The 24154-nt window shown below is 53.0% G+C and overlaps 1 protein-coding gene across 2 annotated transcripts; it reads right to left on the bottom strand.

The window, feature by feature from the left end:
* Window positions 1-280: 280 nt before the first annotated feature.
* Window positions 281-24154, bottom strand: DCST1 (DC-STAMP domain containing 1). Of its 2 annotated transcripts, XM_008048594.1 has the most exons (16): window positions 24057-24154; window positions 22705-22830; window positions 22538-22612; window positions 17571-17699; window positions 17095-17234; window positions 16159-16375; window positions 15920-16063; window positions 15265-15386; window positions 14687-14844; window positions 11947-12046; window positions 11733-11828; window positions 11485-11611; window positions 11037-11153; window positions 10167-10309; window positions 9909-10022; window positions 281-591 (listed from the first exon to the last, which is right to left on the bottom strand). In XM_008048594.1, exons 1-16 carry the CDS (start codon window positions 24115-24117, stop codon window positions 340-342), a joined length of 2121 nt encoding a protein of 706 aa, XP_008046785.1. In that variant the 5' UTR covers window positions 24118-24154; the 3' UTR covers window positions 281-339. The 2 variants fall into 2 exon arrangements, with proteins under 2 accessions (XP_008046785.1, XP_008046786.1); XM_008048595.1 differs by lacking the exon at window positions 22538-22612.

The raw sequence follows: 24154 nt of genomic DNA, 5'->3' as shown, positions 1-24154 counted from the left end.
TCCAGCAGAAGCCGGGACCCGCCCCTGGACGCCCGCCCCGCCGGCGCTGCTCGGAGCTGCAGCGTTCCGGCAGCTGTGCAGGGAGGGAGCCGAGGCCCTGCCCGACCGGCTTGGGCGCCGCGCCTTCATCTGGCCCCGGGTCCCTCCCTAGCTTCGCTGTCTTCCTGCCTCCGGTCCGCGGCCCGGCCCTGGGAGATCGGGTGAACCAGCTCTCCCGACTGCCGGGTAGGCAGCGCCCAGCTCGCCCGGTCGCCGACCCACGCGAAGCGCGGGCAGCAGGAGCGAACAAGTCGTTTATTGAAAGGGAAGGACGGGGCGAGAGAGCGAACAGTCGCCTTTTCACTCCGCGTAGGTGGTGTCGTCGTTGCTGTCACTGAAGGCGGAGGAGGAGAGCTCCTCTCGGGGCGTGCAGACCGGGCACCGCCGCCGCATGTCGTCCCAGCACGACCGGCAGTAAACGGCCTGGCAGTCCAACGTCGGGCACACGTAGGACTCGGGCGTCTCGGGCGCCAGGCACACCACGCAGCGCCGGCGCAGCCAGCGGCGCAGGAGCGGGCAGCGGCGGTGCAGCATGTCCACCAGGTGGTGGCGCTGTGGGGCGGGGGGGGGAAAGGAAGGTTGCCGGGGAAACCGGACAGCGTCTCTCGTCTGAAGTCGAAAGGCCTGGCCGTTGCAGGAGGCGTGTTGGGCAAGGAAGGCCCCTGGAGGGCGAGGGTGCTATGAAAGTGGGCCCTGGACAGCCTCCGCCCCCCCTCCCCGCCCTCTCCGTGATGGAGCGTGGGAGGATGCTCCCTCCACGCGCTCTCCCCACGGATGTTAGCATCAACTATCATTTGCACTTTGCTGTAAATTATCGTACGGTGTTCTCGGTTCTCTCGCAGTGAGGCTGAGAAGTGAGAGTAGGACAGATAGACTACTATCATGTTAACCCCACTTTACAGATGAGTAAGGTGAATCTCAAAGGTAAGAGGATTTTCCCAAAGGCACACAGATAGTAAACAACAAACCTGGCTGGACCATCACAAGCCTCGTTCACTGTGCTCTCCCCCTCCCTCACATACTGTCTCCCTCCACACCAGTGCTGAGAATTCTTCTCAGGCCCCCTTATCAGGTCACTTTTTGCTCAAGCTTTAATTCCAGCATTTTGGGAAGGCTGCCTGAGCCCGGGAGTTCGAGACAGGCCTGGGCAAGATGGAGAGTCCTTATCTCTACAATAAATAAAATAAATAAATAAACAAGAAAGCTGTCTTCCTTCACAAAAGTGCTGGGAATTCTTCTCAGGCAACTTTATCAAGTCACTTTATCAAGTCACTCTTTGCTCAAGCTGTAATACCAGCATTTGGGGAGGACTGCCTGAGCCTGGGAGTTTGAGACCAGCCTGGGCAACAGTGAGAGACCTTATCTCTTAAATAAGTAAATAAACAAATAAGCTGGGCTTGGTGTCTGCACCTATAGTCCCAGCTACTCTGGACACCTCCCCAGACTCCAGATTCCTGTCAGGAGAGGAGCTCCTCCTAAATCCCACATTGCAGTGTGACTCCCCTCCCTCTTCCTCCCTCCCCCAAGGCAGTCGCCACATTCCTCCTGGCATTCTAGCTATTTGTTCCCTCCACCCCACCTCTCTGGGTGGTTCCCGGCTTCCTCATGTTCCCTCTCCAGACCGTGTTTCCTTCAGATACTTTTTCGACCCTTCCCCCATCATTATTCAATCAGTTTCTACTGGTGAAGACCCAGCAGTGCCTGACACAGAGCTGGTGGACTTGGTGATGCCAAAGCCATGGGAAAGAAGAGCAGGAGAGGGCAAAGAAACCTGAGAGAGGCTGTGCATGGAGCCAGGGAGGAGAAAGGAACATGAGGAGGGAGAGCGCACTCTGAGCGGCAGATTCGTTCCTCACCTCCCCTCGCCTCTGCAGGTGTGGGGCAGTGTGGCCTGCCTGGGTCCTGTGGGCACGAAATGCACTTGCCCAGCATCCCCACCAGGGGAGCCCTCAAAAGCCATGCCCTCATCCTACTTTGTCCTCGAACCTTAACGCTCTTGGTCACCGTGTCCCTAGGGCATTTAGGACACACCACCTGGTACAGCAGACGTCTGTGTTCCAGAGACTCCTTCCCGCCTTCCCTGTATCTTGAAGACTCCTTACCCCCAGTACAAGCACGTTCATGACCCAGTGAAGAGAAACACACAGAGCTTAAGGACAATCTACTCCCCAGGCTCGGCCCCAGGTCCCTCACCTCTAGTATTTCATTTGATCCCCGTAATAATTCCAAAAAGAAGGTAGTCTTGACCTCATTCGGCAGATGCCAAAAATGGAGGCTCAGAGAGGTTCAGTAACTTTTCCAAGTTTCCACAGCTGGATCCACACACAATTCCCTTCACACTGTCTCCCTATTCACAGATGGCCTTATCTGACAACACTTGCAGCACTTAGCCTAGCAGTGTGCTTATTACACAAACAAACAAATGAGCCATTATCTGGGCATCCACTGACTGCAGGGACAGAGGACAGGGGGGGAAATAGATGTGGGTGGGGGTCGAGGGTTGTGGGTGGGAGGATTATACAAATATAAGGGATTCCAAGCTGGCTGTAACATGGGCATTAAACTGTAATCTCTCCCCATCTAAAGTGGACTGGATTTTTAAATGTGGTACAAATACACGATGGAATATTATGCAGCCATGAAGAACAAAATTATGGACTTCGCGGCAACTTGGATGGATTTAGAGTCCATCACACTTAGTGATTTAAGTGACTAGGAACAAACTACCACATGTTCTCACTCATAAGTGGATCCTGAACATTTATCATAATACTACAAGAAAGGGATTGGCAGTAGAGGGACACTGGTAGGGGACCAAGGCGGCACATAACATCAATAAGGGCACCTGATCCTAAACCAGGCGAAGTGATGACCGATAGGAGGCCCAAACTTCACCTGTACTTTGAACCACTTATGTACCTAATCCTGAATTGTACCCCACATCTCTAAAATAAAATAATTAAACCGGGCTCGGTGGCTTAGCCTGTAATCCCGTGCTTTGGGAAGCCGAGGCAAGTGGATTGCCTGAGCCCGCGGGTTTGAGACCCACCTAGGCAACTTGGCAAGACCTCATCTCTACAATAAATCAAAAAATTAGCCGGGCGTGGTGGCGCACGCCTGTAGTTCCAGCTACTTGGAAGGCTGAGGCTGGAGGATCGCCGGAGCCCAGGAGGCCGAGGCTGCGATGGCCAGGAGCGTGTCACTGTACTCCAGTCTGGGCGACAGAGTGAGATTCCAATTAAAAAATAATAATAATAAAATAAAATAAAATAATTAAAAATAAGTAAGTGATAACCTCTCAAAGATATTTACCATGAAAAATGACAGCGCCATGGGAAAGGAATCAAGAGTATGCTTACTCCTGAACTTCATTACTAGGGGTGATTTTTTTTTTTTTTCTTCATTTTTTTTCTCTAAGTTTTCTGCACTGAACATGTGTTCCTTCTGGAATTAGGAAATAAAAAAGTTACATAAAAATAAGACTTGGAATAGTGGCACATGCCTGTAATCCTAGCACTTTGGGAGGCCAAGGAAGAAGGATTGTTCGAGGACAGGGTCCCTAGGTTCGAGGCCTGCCCAGGCAGCATAGTGAGATCCCACCTCATCTAAAAAAAATTAAGAACGTTTCTAAAAAGTTATAAAAAGCAACACTTCTGAAATAAAAGTATTCAACTCCAGCTCTTCCACTGTATTATCGTGAAAGATTACAGCCAGGCTTGAAGGAGAGGTGTATCAGCTGCACTGAGAGAGAAAGTCCTCCTGTCCATCCCTCACCCAGCCTTTCCACCCTGGAGGCTGAAGCTGGGAGCTGGGAAGGAGGGATTTCTTCCCAGCCAAATTCACAAGGAAGGGATTCCTAGCCTGTGTCCTCTTGTTCTTCTCCCCTGCTGAGAGCATTCCAGTCTGGGACACCTTTCCCATGAGCCTCAGGGCACCCATGAGGTCCCAAAGGGCCCACGGCAGAGCTTCTCCCTTTCCAGAGCTCTAGACCCGCATCTCTAGCTGCCCCTTGACCCATCCAGCTACACGCTTCACTGGCCTCTCCAATGCAATACATCTGTACAGACACGCTCACTGTTTACCCTAAAGCCATGCACCCCCTGCTTTCAGGCTAACAGAACTCCAGTGTCCTGTGGGGGAGGGGCAGCAGACCTGTGTTAGGGGGAGGCAGCCCCGCCCCAGGCCCAGTCAGAGCACTCCCTTCTCCTTTGCAGACATGGTTGTGGTGGTGGGCACGTGGACACCTCAACTGGCTCTGTTCCTTCAGAGTAAGCTGTGTGGGAAGCTGCTAGAAAATATTTTCCCCACTTCTCACTACTGCACTTGACTAGTCCTCAAAGAGAAAGAGAGAGCAAGCTGGGCTCGGTGGTACAGCCTGTAATCCCAGCACTTTGGAAGGCCGAGGCAAGTGGATTGCCAGAGCCCACGGGTTCGAGCCCAGCCTGGGCAACTTGGTGAGATCTCGTCTCTACAATAAATAGAAAATTAGCCAGGTGCATGCCTGTAGTTCCAGCTACTTGGAAGGCCAAGGCAGAAGGATTGCCTGAGCCCAGTAGCTCGAGGCTGCAGTGGCTGTGAGTGTGCCACTGCACTCCAGCCTGGGTAATGGAGAATCCAACTCAAAAAAAAAAAAAAAAAGAGAGATGGAGAGAGAGAAAGAAAAAGACCCTTGGAAGGAGAGGAGGTTTGTTTCCACCCTCCTTTTGGGGTCTCCTGTAGCTTGAATGTAGCTCTGTGGCTGAGGCTGCCATCTTGGAACCAGGGTCTTGAGGACACAGGGCAGAGAGCACTGGGTCTTTGGTGACACTGTTGAGCTCCTGTCAACTTTCCAGACTACTTGTTCTGAGGCAAAAATAAGCCCTTCATTTAAACTACTAGGAGCTGGATATTCTGTTATTTGCAGCCAAAATCACTCCTGATTGATACAATGCCCCAAACTGAAGGCATTTATCTTTCCTCAGTTGGCTCCTCGACCCATTTCCTATCCACAAGCAGCACTCCTGCACACTAAACCCTCCCAGACTCCTCCCTGCTTTCGACCCATGGCTTAGCTCTCATTCATCTCTGTCCTCTACTCCTCCTCCTCTGCCATGCCTCCACTCAGGCCCTTATCACTCCCATTCGAACTCCTGCAACTCAGGCCCCCATCTCTGGGCTCCCTTGCCAACCCACATTCTACTCCCCAGTGATTTTTCTAAAATACACATCTGATGGTGTTTCCTACTTAAGCATCTAGGGGCTACAGAGTACTGTTCAAACTCCTAAGCATGGTATTCAAGGTCCTTGGCAACCTGGTTCCCACATTACCTCTGTCTCATCTTCTGCCACTACCCCAGACATATTGTGTATTTTTTAAAGAAATAGGGTCTTGGCCAGGTGTAGTGACTCAAGCCTGTAATCCCAGCACTTTGGGAGGCCAAGGTGAGGGGACTGCCTGAGCCACAGGTTTGAGAATAGCCTGGGCAACTTGGCAAGACATCATCTCTACAATAACGTAAAACAAAAAATTAGCTGGGCGTGGTAGCGCACGCCTATAGTTCCGGCTACTTGGAAGGCTGAGGCAGAAGGATCACCTGAGCCCAGCAGGTCGACACTGGGATGGCCATGGGATGGCCATGAGCATGCCACTGCATTCCATCCTGGGCGATGGAGTGAGACTCCAAATCAAAAAAGAGATGGGGTCTCACTGTGTTGCCCAGGCTGGACTCAAACCCCTAGGCTCAAGATTCTTCTGCCTCAGCTTCAGGAGTACCTGGGACTTCGGGTGTGTGCCACTGCACCTGGCTACTCTGTACCTTAGCTACACCAGAGTTCACCGCATAGACTCACTCTCCCACCTGTGCTCTTTGGTCTGTCCCTGAATGTGAATGCCTACTTACCCTCCAAAACCCCTTTCAAATATCCCCTCCTCCTGAAGCTCTTCCCACCCCAAAGAAACATTCCCTCCTCTGCGAAACCATAGTCTGATACGGTGACAGCTCCAGTATAACTCCTATCCCATATTCTAACTATACATTCACCAGTTGACTAGACTCCTTTGGGGCAAGGATGTATTTCAGGGTTCCCAGCGCCTCCCAGTTCAGTGCTTGACTCGAGCCATTAGTGGATTTCTGCTGGAAAAAGCAGCAATATAAAGCACTTTCTGGTGCTTTCTGTGCGGAAACCACCCTCAGCTTCTGCCCCTCCCACCTGCCTCCCACTCCCCATCCTGCCTGACTTCCTCTTCCCTGCTGAATTCCCAGGGGGAGAACTCCACCTTTTCCCACAGAGTCTGCCCCCCCCCCCAGTAGGATGTGGGGAGGGATTGATCTGTGATGTTCTGTTCACTTTGACCCTCAGTAAGAGAATTGGACTGGTAGTCAAAATTCCTGGCTTTGGTTTGGTGATATTAAAAGGTATTTTATTTTATTTTATTTTTTGAGTAGAGGTTTCACTCTGTCACCCAGTCTGGAGTACAGTGGCAGGATCATGGCTCACCACAGCCTCCTGGGCGCTGGCAATTCTTCTGCCTCAGTTTTTTGAGTAGCTGGGACTATAGGCATGCACCATCACACCTGGCTAATTAAAAAAATTTTTTTTGTAGAGATGAGGTTTCTCTATGTTGCCCAGGCTGGTCTCAAACTCCTGGGCTCAAGTAATCCTCCTGCCTCAACCTTCCAAAGTGCTGGAACTGCAGGCGAGAACCACCAAGCCCTAAAATTTTTTTTAAGCTCTGCGTAGTGACAGTATCATAGCCAATGAGGTTGATCTGAAATGAAATTATTGCTCGGCCGGGCTCGGTGGCTCAGCCTATAATCTCAGCATTTTGGGAGACGGAGGTGAGTGGATTGCCTGAGCCCACGGGTTAGAGACCAGCCCAGGCAACTTGATAAGAAAATAAATAAATAGAAAATTAGCTAGGTGTGGTAGCATGCACCTGTAGTTCCAGCTACTTGGAAGGCTGAGGCAGAAGGATCACAGAGCCCAGTGGGTAGACACTAGGGTAGCCATGAGCGTGCCACTGCACTCCAGTCTGGACGACAGAGACCCCATCTCAAAAAAAACAGAAATTATTGCTAACTGAATAAAAAAAATATTTAAATTGTTTTAATGAAGAAAATATGGGCAGCCTAGGGAGGAGGATCACTTGAGGCCAAAAGTTCAAGACCAGCCCGGGCAACATAGTGAGATCCCCCCGTCTCTACAAAAATATCAAAAATTAGCCAGGTGTGGTGGTGTGCCTGTAGTCCAAGCTATTCAGGAGGCTGAGGTGGAAGGATTACCTGAGCCCGAGACAGCTGTGGTGAACTATGATTGTGCTACGGCACTCCAGACTGGGTGACAGACTTAGACTATGACAAGAAATAAAGAAAAAGAAAGAAAGAAAGAAAGAGAAAGAGAGAGAGAGAGAGAGAGAGAGAGAGAGGAAAAAGGAAGGAAGGAAGGATGGATGGAAGGAAAGACAGTCCAGGCAAGTGGCTCACACCTGTAATCCCAGCACTTTGGTGAGGCGGAGGTGAGAGGATTGCCTGAGCCCATGGGTTTGAGAACAGCCTGGGCAACTTGGTGAGACCTCATCTCTACAATAAATAAAAACAATTAGCTGGGCCTGGTAGCACATGCTTGTAGTTCCAGCTACTTGGAAGGCTGAGGCGGAAGTATCACCTGAGCCTAGCAGGTCAAGTCTGCAGTGTTCATGAGTGTGCTGCTATACTCCAACCTAGGTGACAGAGTGAGACTCCAACAAAAGGAAGGAAGGAAGGAAGGAAGGAAGGAAGGAAGGAAGGAAGGAAGGAAGGAAGGAAGGAAGGAAGGAAGGAAGGAAGGAAAGAAACTCCAGAAGCCCCACTGCCTACCAGACAGCCAGAACTCCTGGCCTTGGCCTTCAGAGTTTCCAAAATCTGGTCCCTTTCTGGCCTGTGCTCCACTTGTCCCTCCCTGAATGCTATCTTTTCTGTGCCAGTTTCTCCTTATTCTAGCCCTGGCACTTGACATTCCCTTTAGACTCTGTTTTTTTTTTTTTTTTTGAGTTGGAATCTCACTCTGTTGCCCAGGCTGGAGTGCGGTGGCATGCTCATGGCCACCCCAGCGTAGACCTTCTGGGCCCCAGCGATCCTTCTGCCTCAGCCTTCCAAGTAGCCAGAACTACAGGTGCGCACTACCACACCCGACTAATTTTTTTATTTATTGTAGAGACGAGGTCTCACCAAGTTGCCCGGGCTGGTTTCGAACCCGCAGGCTTTGGCAATCCACTTGCCTCGGCCTCCCAACATGCTGAGATTGCAGGCTGAGCCACCAAGCCTGGCCTCCCTTCAAACCCTTAGTCTTTGCATATTCTGTTCCCCCAGTGTAGAACAGCGACTCTCACCTCCATCTATGCATTCAAGTCTAGTTTACTTGAGGACTCTGTCAAGGAATCCTAGTATGTTCTTTCGGGCTGCTGTTTGTTTTTTCATAACTAATTCATTTGGTCTCCATTGTATGTCATGGAGCAGAGAGAGATTGAGGCACTGGAGTGTTCAGCAAACAATCTCACTTTTATGAACTATGTTACAGCTTGTTAAATATGAAGGGCTCGCTTATTGTGTATAATGTCAGGCCCTGTACTAAGATACTGTCAGTAAATTACTACAATTAAAATAATCATCATATAAGGCGGATAGTGTTATTATCATTAGCTCTTTTTTCAGGTGAGAAAGCTGATGCCTGGAGAGGAGATCACTTGCCCAGCGTCACACCATGACAGCAAACCCATACGGAGAACTTGCTGGATGCCAGCACCATGAGAGTAAAACTCATTTAATCCTTACAACAACCAGATGGGGTAGAGATTTAATCCTTACAACAACCAATTAAGTCCATTTTACAGAAGAGAAAAGCCAAGGCACAGCAATTAAGTAAGGTGCTCAAGACCACACAGTTGTCACAGTAGTAAGAAGATTCAAAACCCAGGCCCTCTGGCACCGGAGTTGTACACCTGACCACCACTCCTCACTGATCTCTGGTGAGTGGGCTTTACAGAACTGTTCAACCTCCACATTCTTCAGAGGGAGAAATGGAGGCTCAGTGAGGGTCTTGGCCAAGGTCACATAGCTTAATGAGGGAGTGTAGACTGGAATCTGGTTCTTCTATACACCGGGGGCTCCTGCATGAAACCCTCCTGCCTCTCACCCCATCTGCCACCTCCCTCCTCTGAATGGCCATGAGCTCCTAGACTCCAGTCCTCTTGGCAGAACCTGTGACCAAACCATGTCAGTCTGATTCCCCTTTCCTGCCTACTTCCCAGTAGGCCACCAGGTGTCTTAGGCTGGGCTGAGTCCTGGGGTACAGAAATGGACACAATCCTGCCCCCCAGGAGCTGAATGACTGGAACCCTTAGCATGTGTTGCTTCAGAACCCACTAAGCACTGGCTGGGTGCTGTGGCTCACGCCTGTAATCTCAGCACTTTGAGAAGCTGAGGTGGGAGGATTGCTTTAGCCTAGGAGTTTGAGACCAGCCTGGGTAACATAGCACGACCCCATCTCTAATTTATGATTTCGAGACCCGCCTGGGCAACTTGGCGAGACCTCATCTCTACATAATCAAAACTAGCCGGGCGTGGTAGCACGCGCCTGTAGTTCCAGCTACTTGGAAGGCTGAGGCGGAAGGATCACCAGAGCCCAGCAAGTCGAGGCTGCAGTAGCCGGGAGCAGCCACTGCACTCCAGTCTGGGTGACAGAGTGAGACTCCAACTCAAATAAATAAATAAATAAATAAATAACTCACTAAGCTCAGGAAGACCTGGGACCTGGTAGGTGCTGGGAGTACTGAAGGGAGGCAGCCCCCCCCCTACATTTCTTAGACCCAGCCAGGAGCTGGCAGGAGCACACACACACAGGCCTGGACTTACTGGAGCCTTCTGCTGCCGTGCTCGCCTCACGATGACAGCCCTCCTCAGTTTGGTGAAGGCCGCTCTCTTCCTCAATAGCTCATTGTAGAGGAACAGGATCCGCTTCTTCTCTCGCTGGGGCACAAGGAGAGGGCGTCAGTGATAGTGACAGTGCCGAGGAGGAAGGCATCCCCCAAAGACGGAGTTGGTGGGGAGCTGGGTACAGGCTGCATGTGTGTGTGTGCGTGCGTAGGGTGCAGAGGTCTGGGGCAGGCACACCTTGGGGAAGTAGAAGGCCACAATGACCCTCCGGAGCCGGTAACCAAAGGCCTGCAGCAGGCAGAGACACACCAGCAGGCCAGTCGGGAGGGCTGTTCTCCAATAGGCCCTGGCGTCCAGGCCCACAGGCTGGGGCAGGCAGGCTGAGTGGGGGGAGGGAGGGGCAGGCCGTCAGGCTCTGATCAGAGCCAGCTGAGGACAGGGCAGTCCTGAGTTGGACACCCCACCCCTCTGATCCCCTGCTCTCCTCCTGCCTGTCCTTACCCTCCAGAGATGCGTTGTCAGAACTCATAGCCACCAGGCCCAGTAGGCTGTTGGCTCAGGGTAGCATGAACTTGAAAGTTTTTGATGGCAAAAAGTCCTATTGGACAGTGCTGCCCTAGGGGTCAGCGACCCTCTGGCCAGCCTCCTCTGACCCATGTTCCTCCATTTCTGCAGGCCTGCCCAGATGTGTTCCCTGCCTGATTTCCCTGACTCAAGCACACTGGCCCTCCCCTCTCCACTCCCAAGGCCTCCTCTCTCCACTCTTAATCTTTTTTTTTTTTTTTTGAGTTAAAGTCTCACTCTGTCACCCAGGCTAGAGTTCTGTGGAGCACTCAAGCATCATAGCCTCAACCTGCTGGGCTCAGGCGATCCTTCCACCTCAGCCTTCCAAATAGCTGGAACCATAGGCATGCACTACCACACCTGGCTAATTTTTCTTGATTTATTGTAGAGATGCGGTCTTGCCAAGTTGCCCCGGCTGGTCTCGAACCCCTGGCTCAGGCAATCCTCTTGTCTCTGCCTCCCACTGCACCTAGCTGACCTTGGGATCTTTGACCCTTGCCTCAGTCCTCAATTCCTCTGACCCAGACTTTTGGCGTCACTCACGCATGTTGTTTGATTCCATCACGGTCTCTGAAGAGGTGTTCAGGGCCCCAATGGTTTTCCGAAGAAGCCGGGCCAGCATGGAATCTCCTCCAACTTTCACCTCCAGTTTATGACTGCCTGCAGCCAGGAGGGTGAGGGGGGGGTCAGGAAAGGTTTGGAGAGAAGAGGGTGGGGCAGGATGGGAACTGGGTGTAGGGGGAGGGGTCAAGTTTCCATCACTGTACTCAATACTGACCCCTTCCTGTTGTAAATGCAAAGGGGAGACTGAGGCCCACTGTGATAGTTGTCAGATGGCAGGGCTGAGATTTGACTTTGAGAAGGACAAGGAGGGGCTGAGTCACAGAAAGGGGAGCAGAAGCAACAGAAGGAAGGTAGGGGTGGGGTGGCTGCAGGCTGGATTTCTTGGGGTTGCCTTTTGGGCCTGGAACCAGAGTCGGACGCGGCTCACTGTGGAAGGAGTACTGCAGGAAGGAGTGGTGGCGGATGGTGTCGAAGACGGAGTAGAGCGCCCAGTCCAGCCCACACAGCACCAGCAGCAGCAGCAGAATGGGCAACGTCTCTAGGAGCTCCCTCACCTGACCCAGAGCAGAAGGGGCAGAGCTGGGCACCTCCTGCCAGGGCACGAGCATGCCCTGGTGCCATCTGCCCTCCACCCCAGATTCAGGCCTGTGGTTGCATTCCCCACGCCGTCCTCACCACATTCCTCATTTCTGAGGCCTGGATGGCGGGCTTGCAGGGGAAGATGACGGTTTTCTCCTCGGCTTTGCGGAGTGGCAGCAGGGTCCGTTTACCCTGGAAGAAAGTGTCCACACAGTGAGGCCCTCTGCCCTTTTCCCTCTGCCCTCCTGGGGCATGAAGCCCACACAGGGCACAGAACAAGGCATCCTTGGGCAGGGCTGTACCCACTCACCAGCTTCTTCCTGCGTTCATCAATTTGACAGAAGTAAGTGCTGATATAAATGTTGTCAAAGCGGATGTCCTGGTTATAGCTGTCCATGTAGGAGAAGGAACTGTGGACAGACAGATGGGGATGTCTCCACCTCCCCAGGCTCTCCTCACCCACCCTCAACCGTGGGCTTCCTTGAGGCACAGTCATTCAACCAACCACCCAGCATTCATTGAGCACCATCCATGTCCTCGGCACTCTGCAGGGCAACCGTGAGAACGAGAAGACTCTGCCCTGCCTTCCAATAGTGGAAGAAGAATCTCTTCACAACTGACAAGACACAGGTGAGCAGGGGGTGAGGGGGGCTCAGAGGAGGGCATAGCCAGCTGGTCTAGGAGCGAGGAGCATGTGTGCCAGTGAGGTAGGGACAGGCGTGCATCGTGCAGGATGAGTATCAAGCAGAAGGCCAGGTGCAGTGGCTCAAGCTTGTAAGCCCAGTACTTTGGGAGGCCGAAGCAAGAGGATTGCTTGAGTCCAGGAATTCGAGACCAGCCTGGACAACTTGGTGAGACTTTGTCTCTACAATAAATTTTTAAAAAAATTAGCTGGGGGTGGTGGCACGTGCCAGTAGTTCCAGCTTCTTGGAAGGCTGAGGCAGAAGGATTGCCTGAGCCCAGCAGGTTGAGGTTGTGGTAGCCATGAGCGAGCCACTGCACTTCAGCCTGGGTGACAGAGTGAGACTCCAACTCAAAAAAAAAAAAAAAAAAGAATATCCAGCAGAGGCGAGGGACCAGGGAAGATGATCCACTGTGACTCTCTCATTCATCTCTAAGTTCCTGCCTCTTGGCTTTGCCTGCAGCACGTGTCCTGGAGGTTACCTCCAGCAAAACTCATCCCAAGCCACCATCTCCCTCCTTCCGACACACTCCTGCTCCTCCTTGGCTACCCTTGAGCACGGTAGTGGCGTGTGTCATTCATGTATCTCAGAGTCCCAAATAATGCATGTTTCCTAAGGGAAAATGTTAGTTGCTGGAAATGTGTTTAAAACTGTAAAGGTACAAATAAACTCTGTAAAGTGTGAAACATTCGTTCTGGTGCTATTGGTTCTTGGGGGCCCTGTGAAAAGCCGCAGCTTTGCCTTGTAGAAACACCGTAACTATAAATGAAAGACAGGCTGTGCGCGCCCCCTTGTGGAGAGACCCAGGCATCAGGGCCTGGGCTTCCCGAGCCCGGCCTGCCCTCCTGCCCGCTCTGTCCGTCAGTGAGTGACCTCACCCAGGCTGAAAGCCTGGAAGTGGCTTTTGACTTGTGTCTCCTCCCTTCCCTCTCAAGCTGGCTCTGAGACCTGCTGCAGCTTTTCCTTTACCCCTCCCTCACAAGCCACCTTCCTGCCACACCCTACCCCAGCCAGCTGCCCTGACCTCTGACCCAGCCTGGCCTCCTGCCTCCAGCCTGACCCTGTTCATCTTGCAACCACCCCCAGATCAGGGCTTTCCTGCGGTCCTTTCCGGACTATTCTTGTCATGCCCACTTCAGCCCAGTCCTCCACCCCAGCCGCTGCCTTCTCCACCCCCTGGACACCAGGGTCCTCACCCAAGGTCTTTCCTCTACCACAGCTCCCCATCTGCAGCCCTTTTTTTTTTGAGTCAGAGTCTCACTCTGTCATCTAGGCTGGAGTACAGTGGCATGCTCACGGGTACCACATCCTCAACCTGCTGGGCTCAGGTGATCCTTCCACTTCAGCCTTCCAAGTACCTGGAACTACAGGTGCGTGCCACCATGCCTGGCTAATTTTTTTTATTTACTGTAGAGATGACTTCTCGCCAAGTTGCCCAGGCTGGTCTCGAACTCCTGGGCTCAGGCAATCCTCTTTCCTTGGTCTCCCAAAGTGCTGGGATTACAGGCATGAGATACTGTTCCCAGCTTCATTTGCAGCCTTTTTGAGCCCAACCGTGGCCCTTCTGGGGGAACCTTCTCGGCTTCCACATCTGTCCCGATAGCCAGTCCATAGGATGGCCCTTGAACCCTCTCTGTCTTATGGGTGTCTCTTTTATCACCCCACCTAGACCATGAGCTTCTTGAGGGCAGGAATATGACTCATCTTGGTCCTCCCACAAGGCCCTTGGCGCACGCATGACCACTGACTTGCAGTCACTCTGGCCACCCCCATGGGGGCAGACCGAGCAGGAGCCCCATGGCTGCCCTTGCCCAGCCCTTTGCCTGCCTCCAGCATTTGGGGTGGAGACAGGAAGCGGAGGGTCCAGAGGTCAGCAGGGGAGAGAGAGCAGAGCCAGGCCCAGGGCGGCCCAGCTGGACACCGGGCTGGGTGGGGTTGAGGACTTTGTTCTAAATGGAGGGAAAGTCGCCGCCAACACAGCAGGCGGGAGAAAATGAAAGTAAAATGGAGGGATAAAAATGGCACAAAGTCAGAGCCAAGGGGAATATGAAGGGCAAGAGAAAATCAAAAGTCAAAGCGAAATGTAAAAAGAGTCAGCGTTGGGATGAAGGCTGGAGGGAGGGGGCTGAAGGAAGACAGGAGCCTTTAAAGGCAGTGAGAACACGGGAGTGTTTCTTCTGCAAAGGGTCCACCTTTCCTTCGTTGTGTGTAAACCACGCACCCCACTCAGTTCAAGGGCAGAGTTAAAGGCAGATGGTCTCCCGGTTCAGAGCTGGCCATGGGCCCTGGTGCCGACCTCATGGCCTCCCTCAGGGCGGGGCTCCAGTCCCGGGGAGCGGGGCCTGAGGGTGCGGGGTCAAGGCTCACGCGTGGAGGACCAGCAGGAAGGTGCAGGAGAGCAGCACATGCAGCAGCCCCAGGGCCCACTCTAGCTGGGCCTCTTGGCGTTGCACGTAGTCCCGCACCTCGGTGCTCACGTGCTCCCAGCTCACGTTGAGGCCCAGCACCCCTGCTTGCTTCTCTTCCTGGTGGAGGGCATACATGCAGCTCAGTGGCTGCGGCTTTGCCGGCCCCAGCCTCAGCCTCTTCATGGTAACTCTCCCCGGCGACCCACACATGTCCCTGGATTTTCCCAGAACCCCTAGGGGTTGTCACTTCCCTCTCACCATCCTCCTTGACAGTCTCCTTCCCCTGCACCTGATCAGTGGGTCATCTCAGACCTGGCTGACACTCTCCTCCACCCCAGGCCAGGCCCACCCTACCCCAGGCTCCTCCCCCAACCACCCCTCCCCCCAACACCAACACCATTTCCTTCCCTGTCCCCCTCACATTCAGTCACCTCTTTCCTGTGCCCTATCCCTTGTCCTTTCTCACGCCCTGCTCCCTAGTGCCCTCCTCCCACTCCCTATCTGCCCCTCACCCACCCATCCACCCTCGCCTCCTACCTTGAGGTCAATAGTGGCTGAAAATTCCCCGTCCAGATTGTGAACAGACTGGTTAAGGGAGTCATAGGTCTGCCCAAAGTTGCCTTCCACCGGGATACGGTTGCGACACCAAACCTCCATCACTGGTGGACAGCAGGTGTGGGTCAGGAGCCTCCACGTGCCCAGCCTCCAGGCCTGGACCTGGCTGGCCTGCCTGCCTGCCTCTGATGCTGCCTTTTTGTCTCTCTACACATCGAGTCTTCCCTTCTCTGCTATCTTCGGATTCCTCCTCCCAGGAACCAGGCCTGATTTCCCCCATTTTCCACCTGTCCTTATCGGGAACAAATATTCATCTAAGAACTGGCATTGGCAGACCATGTCCTCTGTGTGCCAGCTCTGCCCCTTGCTTCACACACATTGTCCCCATAAATCCTCCAAAACCCTTCACAGGGTGAGTACTACTATTGTACCCATCTTTCGGCTGGAGAAAAGAGGCTCAGAGCTTTGCTGTAATTCACCCCGGGTCACAGAGCCAGTCAGTAGGGCTCTGAGGTTGCTGGGTCCTCAGGGCCTAAGTCCCCCCACCTGATCACTTTCCCACTCCCCATCTGCCAGTGGTCCCCAGGGATCATCTCCCAAGCCATGGTGCTCCCCACCCTCCTGCTGCTGTGCTGACCCTTGGCAATGCCACAGAAGAACTTGAACTTCATGGGCAGACAGAGCAGGTGGTTGAGGAGCGGGACCCAGATGCGCCGCATGCACTGTTCCTGCTTTCGGTCAAACCAGCGACGGCAGCTGAGTATGGCCTGGTTCACCACGTCTGCAGGGAGGAGAAAGCGGTGTCTGAGGACCCCACACCCTGGCCTGGTGCCCTGGCCCCCCGACTCGCCCTGCCCTGTCCAGGATGCGCCTCACAGGAGCAACGCAGCTTGGTCTTCATCTCGTACAGCTTCTGTGTCGAGAGGTGGAGTCTGGAGGCTGAGGCGTGGCGGGCTTCTACTCCTTGGGCTGCCTCGCCTGAGTCCACGGCGTCCTCGGGCGTGTAGCCGGTCTCACTCTTCACCTGGGCATCCAGGTCTTCAAAGGAGGTAGAGATGTTCTGGATCTCTGCTTTCAATAATTCTCTACTGCCCTAGGGTCAGAGGGGGAGAGAGGAAAGGGCGAAGGATGGGGATTTGGAGCTTCTGCTGCCCAACAGCCTGTCCTTCCTGCATTAACCAAGCTTGGGTTCTTACCCCAGGCCCACGGCAGCCGAGGCCCTGAGACACAGCCTCTCACCTCAAATTCCCCACTGTCCATGATGCCTGGGAGCCACTGCTGTCCCAGCGCCTCATCTAATGCCACGTGTCTCGGCTCTGCTCACCTCCCAGGCTCCCAGCTCCTCCTCAGGCCTTCCATCCCAGACCCTTACCAGTCCGCGTGCCCCCGTCCTTAGACCCCACCCCTCATCTCTCACCTCTTATTCCATCTGAATGGTTTCGATTTTCAAGCCTCTCAGCCTCCATCTCCCCACCTCCCCAATCTCCAGCCCTCCCCGCCCTGGTCTTCAAAGCTTCCGAACTACTCAAGGCCAAGACCCTGGATTTTCCGAGGCGTTCTAGTTCAGGTGTGCAGAGTCCTACCCACTCAGATATTTGGGCATGCGTGTAGGGCATGTCCCAACGACCTGGGAGGACTCTTCCAGCATTTAGCGTCCCAGGACCAGGGTAGTTCTACAATGTTTGGAAATAGTTCTGCAAAGAATGCCAGCGGTATCCCCATTGGATAAATGTAAATCCAGCATGACAGCATCCAACTCAAGTCAGCCCCGGGGAGAGGGACCCCTAGACGCCGCCTGCGTGGAGTCCTGACCAGCAGGTCCTTAAACACGGCCCGCAGGGGGGCTGTGGAGACACGCCAGGCCGTGCGGGTGTTGTTGATCTGTAGTTCCACAGTGCAGCCCAGGGATGCGATCACGTCATTGAGGTTGTGCCGCAGATTGGCCACTGGTCCTGGAGAAAGAGGCCCTGGCAGGTCACCTCCCTGAAGAACCAGTCCTCTCTCAAACCCACCCCAGCTCCCTCACTGCCTGTGTGACCATCTTCTAGAACTGTACAATGGGGCCGAGGAGCCTGTGAAAGGCCATCTTGTCAACCCTTGATTTTTTCACTTGTGTAAACCAAGGAGGCCCAGAGATGGGAAGGAGCCCTCTTAGGGACACACAGCAAGTTGGAGCAGCTGGGATTAGACGCCCCGTGTTTGCTCCTTCACTAGGCCTGGCTCCCATTGGATGGCCCATCCTGGGTCACTGCTTCATTGTCAACTGGCACCCAGGGGCAAACACTCACCCTCATAGATGGCAGCCAAGGCGTATCCCAGGACAAAGAGCCTTCCCTCTTTGCCCAGCATCTTGGGTACTAGCAGGAGGCTGGCACAGCGGATATGAGGAGAGGTGCCCCAGCCCATGGCCCCCAAGCCTGTCAGGAGAGTCCGGAAAGTGATGAGGCAGTAAGGAAGCTTCCTTGCCTGCCATGTTTACCAAACAACCTCTATCCTTCCTGGGTCCCCATTTCCACTGACTCTGACAGACCTCTAGGCTGCTCATTCATTCATTCATTCATTCATTCATTCCATTCCACAGTTGCTTAGAATTCAATGATGTGCCAGTCTCTGGAAGGGCACAGAGAGATGACTAGAGATTAAAAAGCCACAAGTGATTGATTTGCGTGTGTTTATGACGTGCAGGTTTGTGTTAGGGAAGGAAGTCAATGTTTTCCATATCCAGACTGGAGTCACGCTTACCCTGGGTGCTGGGGGAGCAGAGACAGAGCAATAGAAAGCTCAGAGGGGTCAGAAGTGAGGTCAGGGCCCACCGCAGCATTCCCAGCACTCAGACACCGACAGCTTCACAATCTCTGCCTCTAATTTTAGCCCTTAACCATGTGCTGCCTGGTGTGCTTTAGCAGTTTCACATGTGTCTGTCTCCCTGTGGTCTCTGCAAGGAGTCAGTGAGCTCCTGGAAGCTCATAATCCAGGGAGAGAGACAGATGAGTAAAACAGATGACTCCAACACGCCGTGCTAAGTGCACAAGGAGGTGCTTATGGAGGGCCGTGGGAGCCAAGGAGGGAGTAGGTATTTCTGCAGGGAGGGGTGCAGCTGGACAAAGGAGGTGATGTGTCAGCTGGGCCTGGGAGGTGAGTAAGTGTTGTTAGGAGGTGCAGATGGCATTCCAGGCCAAAGGAACCGCGTACACTGCTCAGGGAAGTGAGAAGATGCCTGTGTTGACGGAATGTTCGCCCAATGATTGCCCAAACGTATCCCAGTTCCTTACATGTCCGGTGCCCCACCCCTCCTGCCTGTGTGGAGTCCTCGTCACCTGTCAGTGGGACTGTAAGCTTCTAACTCATCTCCCTGCTTCCTCCCTTGACACCTTATACTTCAATTTTCACAAGGCAGCCAGAGTGATCTTGTAAAAGCATAAATCGGATTATGTCCTGTCCCTGCTCCAAACCACTCAGTGACTTTCAACCACATTTGAGACAAAATTCAAACTCTTGACGTGGCCCGCCGCCCCTTGTGCCTACTGTCTGGAGCGATCTCATGTCCTCAGCCCTTCGTCCACCACGTCGCCCACACAGACCTCGTGCTTTTCCTTGAACGTGCCCAGCTCATGCCTCCTCACAGGGCTCTGCCCTGTTCCCCCCGCTGGGAGCACTCCTAACTCCGTCCTTCACACGGCTGGCCCCACCTTGTCATACAGGTTTGTGGCAAACCCTGTCGGGTGACACCCCACAATTTTTTCTGCCTTCTTCCTTGCTAACACAACTTGGGTTTTGTTCAAGGGCATAAGCCTGGTCCTGCCCCGGCCCCTGGGGGATAAATCTGGATTTGTCTAAACCAAGCATGGTATAAGAGGACATTGAAAGGGACTTGCTCCATGGTCTTGGCCTTCTGGCTGTAGACTCAAGATGAGGACAGTGGTTGGCAAACAGTTCTAATAAGAGCCCCGTGGACCTGCAGGTATCTTCTCTGGGCTTACCAAAAGAACAAAACTAGTCTCTCACTCATTTACCCCAACCAGGCAATATAAAGAGACCAGCCTGGTGGCTCACACCTGTCATCACAGCATGTTGGGAGGCTGAGGCAGGAGGATCGCTTGAGCCCAGGAGCTAACAGCCTGGGCAACAGAGTGAGACCCTGTCTCTATTTTAAAAAATAATTTATTTTTATTTTTTGAGTTGGAGTCTCACTCTGTTGCCCAGGCTAGAGTACAGTGGCACGCTAACTGCCACCGCAGCCTCGACCTGTTGGGCTCAGGTGATCCTTCCACCTCAGCCTCCCAAGTAGCTGGAACCACAGGCATGCACCACCATGCTTGGCTAATTTTTTGATTTATTGTAGAGATGAGGTCTCGCCAAGTTGCCCAGGCTGGTCTTGAACCCATGGACTCAGGCAATCCTCTCACCGCAGCCTCCCAAAGTGCTGGGATTATAAGTGTGAGCCACTGCGCCAGGCCTAAGTAATTTAAAACAGAGAAAATAAAGAGACCAGCGATGCGGATTTCCTGGAAGTGGAGAGACGCAGTTGGAGACGGAGTGTTTGTGGAGAGGATGGCATCACATGGCAAGTGAGAGACTCAGGAATGCAAGACCTTTCAGGGATTGGTGTGACAGGAAGGGAAACCTGCCTGTCTCTTCCAGACTGGACCCCCCTCTCAACTGCAGGAGCTCATTGAGCTGCTCCAGGGCTGCCACCAGGGCGCAGAGAGGAGGGAGTGCTCATGGGAGAGTCCGGTGGGACCTCCCTGGACTGTGGGAGGCTGTCAGCATGGAGACTAAACCTGATTCCCATCCAGGTAGGAGAGAGGGCAGTCCCAAGGTGCCCTGCTTTCTCAGTGTGGCAGGGCGAGGACATGTGCATTTCCTCTGGGACAAGTGGACATTTTGGAGGGCAACAGGCCTCAAGCCATCTGTGAGACCCACCATCCAAGAGGGCAGCCTGCTTGAGGGAGGGATCTACATTAAGAGGCTGGGGGTGGACTGCAGAAGCTGAGGGGGGCTTCATTGGAGGTTGGCCAGATAGAACTGCCCTCTGCAGGAAGCTGGACACTGCCGAGGTCCACTCAGAGCCTCCTCAGAGACCATAAATGGGCCTGCTGAGACGGCAGTGTGAGCGCCTGCCACGCGGAGGGCACTGGTGGTGGGATTGTAACAGCATCAGTGACTTAAGACTTTTGTCCCTTTTCCTCTAATTCTTCTAATCTCCTTTCTGACATCAGAACCAGAAAGGGAAGGAAGTGGAGAGAAAGAGCAGGCGAGGCCCCTTCTCCACCACAGGCCCCCATGCCAGGGATCAGGCCTGAGCTGAGGCCAGGGCGGGGGCGGTGAGCAAGGAAGGTGCTTGAGAGGATGTGAGGTTAACATTCTAATATAATAAAGGTGGATTGAACCTTTAACCCCTAAAAAGCCAACATTACTGAAGCAGGACTAGGTTTTCTAAAGAAAAATAACCAGAAGCCAGGTGTGGTGTCTCATGCCTGTAATCCCAGCCCTTTGGGAGGCTGAGGCAAGAGGATTTCCTGAGCCCAGGAGTCTGAAACCAGCCTGGGCAACATGGCAAGACCTCGTCTCTAAAAAAAAGTCTAGCTGGGCATGGTAGCAGGTGTCTGCAGTCCCAGCTGCTCGGGAAGCTGAGGCGGAAGGATTGCCTGAGCCCAGGAGATCAAGGCAGTGGTGAGCCATGATAGTGTCACTGCTCTCAGCCTGGGCAACAGAATAAGACTCCAACTCAAAAAGAAGAAAATAATAACCAGAAAGCAAGGAGTCTGTGGGAGCAGTCATCAGTGGGAGAACATGTCTGAATACAGTGGTCAGAGAAAAAGTTTTTTCCTGTTGGTATCCAGCAGGAGTCATTCAACAAACTGGCAATGATGCTAATTCCATTCCCTATGACTGGGATAGATTCAGGAAGGGGCACGTATTGCAGTTCTGACCAAAGAGATGTGAGAGAAAGTCTGCTGGGGGCTTACAAAGAAGTGTTCCCTGTTCCTGAAAGGGACATGAGGAAAGCATGTTCCTTCTGCTTTCTTCTGACCTTTGACATTGTTGTTTCAAGACGGGATGCCTGGAGTTGCTGCAGCCATTTTGAGACCTGCAGAGGAGTGGTTGAGAGGCCACAGATGACAGAGAGAAAAGACAGAAGGAAGTTGGGCATGGAGGCTCACACCTGTGATCCCAGCACTTTGGGAGGCAGAAATGAGAGAATTGCCTGAGTCCAATAATTTGAGACCAGCGTGGGCAACCTGGTGAGACAGCATCTCTACAAAAAAAAAAAAAAAAAAAAATTAGTTGGGCATTGTGGTGCACACCTGTAGTTCTGGCTACTTGGAAGGCTGAGGTGGAAGGATTGCCTGAGCCCAGGAGGTCAAGGCTGCGATGGCCATGACTGTGGCACTGCATTCCAGTCTGAGTGACAGAGTGAGACTCTGACAGAAAGAAAAAAATAAAGAAAGAAAGAAAGGAAGGAAGGAAGGAAGGAAGGAAGGAAGGAAGGAAAGAGAGAAAAGACAGAAGGACCCTAAGGCCTTGGTGTGGTTACTGAATGGTTGAATTACCCAAACTCCAAAACCACCCTACCTTGAAATGTTCTATTATGTGAGATGATAAACTTTCTCTATGGCTAAATCACTTTCAAGTGGGTTTTCTGTTACTATAACCCACCTCTTGACACAAGGTCTCCGTTCAAATGTCACTTGCTCTGAGAAACCTTCACTGACTACTAAAGCCAGGGTAACTCCTCAGTGCCTTCTGATCACACCCCCTTTTCATACTACTTATCACCAGAAATGCTCTTGTTTACTTATTGTTCACTTGTTGTCTAACTCTCCGCTAGAATATAAACTCCAAGGGGCCTGGGAACTTGTCAGCCTTGTTCATGGCTGAGTCTTCAGCAGATGCTCAGTAAGTGCCACGTGAATGAATAAATGAACGAACTGAATTTCTCAGGAGGAGCAGAAAACGAAGCCAGAGAGGTCAGGAGAGACAACGGTTGAGAAGGGCTGTGGGGTTTGGACAGTATCTCAGGGGCAGCGGGGAGTCCCTCAGATTGGGGGACTCCTTGAGGGTAAAACTGTGTCTTCCTTCTTAAGTTGGGGGCCTCATCCCTTTAGACCTCCCCCTGCAGCTCAAGCGGAGGCTGAAGCTACAAGAAATGCTTGGATACGGAAAAAACAAGCTCAGACTCCCTCCCTGGCATGCAGGACAGGGCTGTGTCTTATAGGCCTCTCAACTGCCCTGGCTTTTGCCCAGGACTAACCCACCAAGCTGTACAAAACCATCATCTTCTGCTCCTCATAGATGTTCATGGGGTTCACCAGGAGCTGAAAGAGACCTAAGAGCACAGGTTCAAGTCAGAGGTCAAGAGGCGGGTCCCATTCCCGGTTCAGCCCCGCCCCATCCCTGTCCTTCTGCTTCCATGCTCACCTATGGCCAGGAGCCCTCCAGTGCCTGCCCCCAGCAGGAAAGTAGTGACAGGAAACTCTCCCGGCTGGCGCCACAGGAACCGGCTACCGGAGACTGGCAGCCCCCAGCTCAGAAGCCTCTGCACCGCTGAGAAGAGGGACAATTGAGCTCAACAGCCCACTCTTTTTTTTTTTTTTGAGGTGGAGTCTCACTCTGTCACTCAGACTGGAGTGCAGTGGCCGCTCTCGGCCACCGCAGCCTTGACCTGCTGGGCTCCAGCGATCCTTCCGCCTCAGCCTTCCTAGTAGCCGGAATTACAGGCATGCGCTGCCACGCCCGGCTGATTTTTTGATTTATTGTAGAGATGAGGTCTCGCTGCCCAGGCGGGTCTCGAACCCGCGGGCTCAGGCAATCCACTCACCTCAGCCTCCCAAAGGCGCGGGATTACAGGCTGAGCCACCGAGCCCGGCAACAGTCCACTTTTATGGCTGGGATGTGACTTATTCAAATTAGAGGTTTACCTGGGAGCAGTGGCTCACGCTTGTAATCCCAGCACTTTGCAGGGAAGCTGAGGTGAGAGGATTGCCTGAGCCCATGGGTTCGAGATCGGCCTGGGCAACTTGGCAAAAAGACAGAGGGAAGCTGGGCATGGTGGCTCACACCTGTAATCCCAGCACTTTAGGAGGCAGAAGTGAGAGAATTGTCTGAGCCCAACAGTTTGAGACCAACTTGAGCAACTTGGTGAGACCGCATCGCTACAATTAAAAAGAAAAGCATGGTGTGCACCTTGTTTCTACAATAAATCAAGAAAAATTAGCTGGGCGTGATGGCATGTGCCTGTAGTTCCAGCAACTTGGAAGGCTGAAGCGGAAGGATCACCTGAGCCCAGCAGGTCTAGGCTGCAGTGGCCGTGAGTGTGTCACTTCACTCCAGCCTGGGCAACAGAGTGAGATCTCGACTCAAAAAAAAAAAAAGAAATTAGCTGGGTGTGGTGGTGCACGCCTGTAGTTCCAGCCACTTAAAAGACTGAAGTGGAAGGATGGCCTGAGTCCAGTAGGTTGAGGCTGTGGTGGCTCTGAGCGTGCCACTGCACTCCAGCCAAGGCAACAGAATAAGACTCTGACTCAAAAAAAAAAAAAGAAAAGAAAAAAAAGACTGGAGGCTTTCAGGGGGGATAGAGATTGAGCAAGTGGGGCAGGTGTACGGGACAACAGAAGAAAGGGCTGGGCCCAAGGGGACACTGGACCCCAAGGCTTGAGGCTGGGAGACCCCAAGATGGGGAAAAGTGTACAAGAAGCTCTGGAGGAGAGACTGACTGACAGGAGGGAGGCCAGGGACACAGAGAAGGGTGGGGTTCCTGGCGGCTCACTCACTGGTATGGGGTGGTTTCCTTCTTTGCCCTCTTGCTCCATTCTGATGGGGTTTAATGTTCATGAGTCTTGTTTTGGGAAAGCCCCGATCATCCCAGAAG

This window comes from Carlito syrichta, unplaced genomic scaffold (genome assembly GCF_000164805.1).
Source record: "Carlito syrichta isolate Samal-C Ts95f unplaced genomic scaffold, Tarsius_syrichta-2.0.1 Scaffold126413, whole genome shotgun sequence".
NCBI lineage: Eukaryota > Metazoa > Chordata > Mammalia > Primates > Tarsiidae > Carlito > Carlito syrichta.
This window is presented reverse-complemented; position numbering and strand designations above follow the sequence as displayed.

Excerpts from the sequence above, each read along its gene's own strand:
- DCST1 (XM_008048594.1), bottom strand. The coding sequence starts at position 24,117 with ATGAACATTAAACCCCATCAGAATGGAGCAAGAGGGCAAAGAAGGAAA. Across the intron at positions 11,612-11,732 it reads CCTCAGAAATGAGGAATGTG|GTGAGGGAGCTCCTAGAGAC; the intron begins GTGAGGACGGCG and ends GCTCTGGGTCAG. Across the intron at positions 10,310-11,036 it reads GATGGAATCAAACAACATGC|CCTGCCTGCCCCAGCCTGTG; the intron begins GTGAGTGACGCC and ends CCCCCCACTCAG.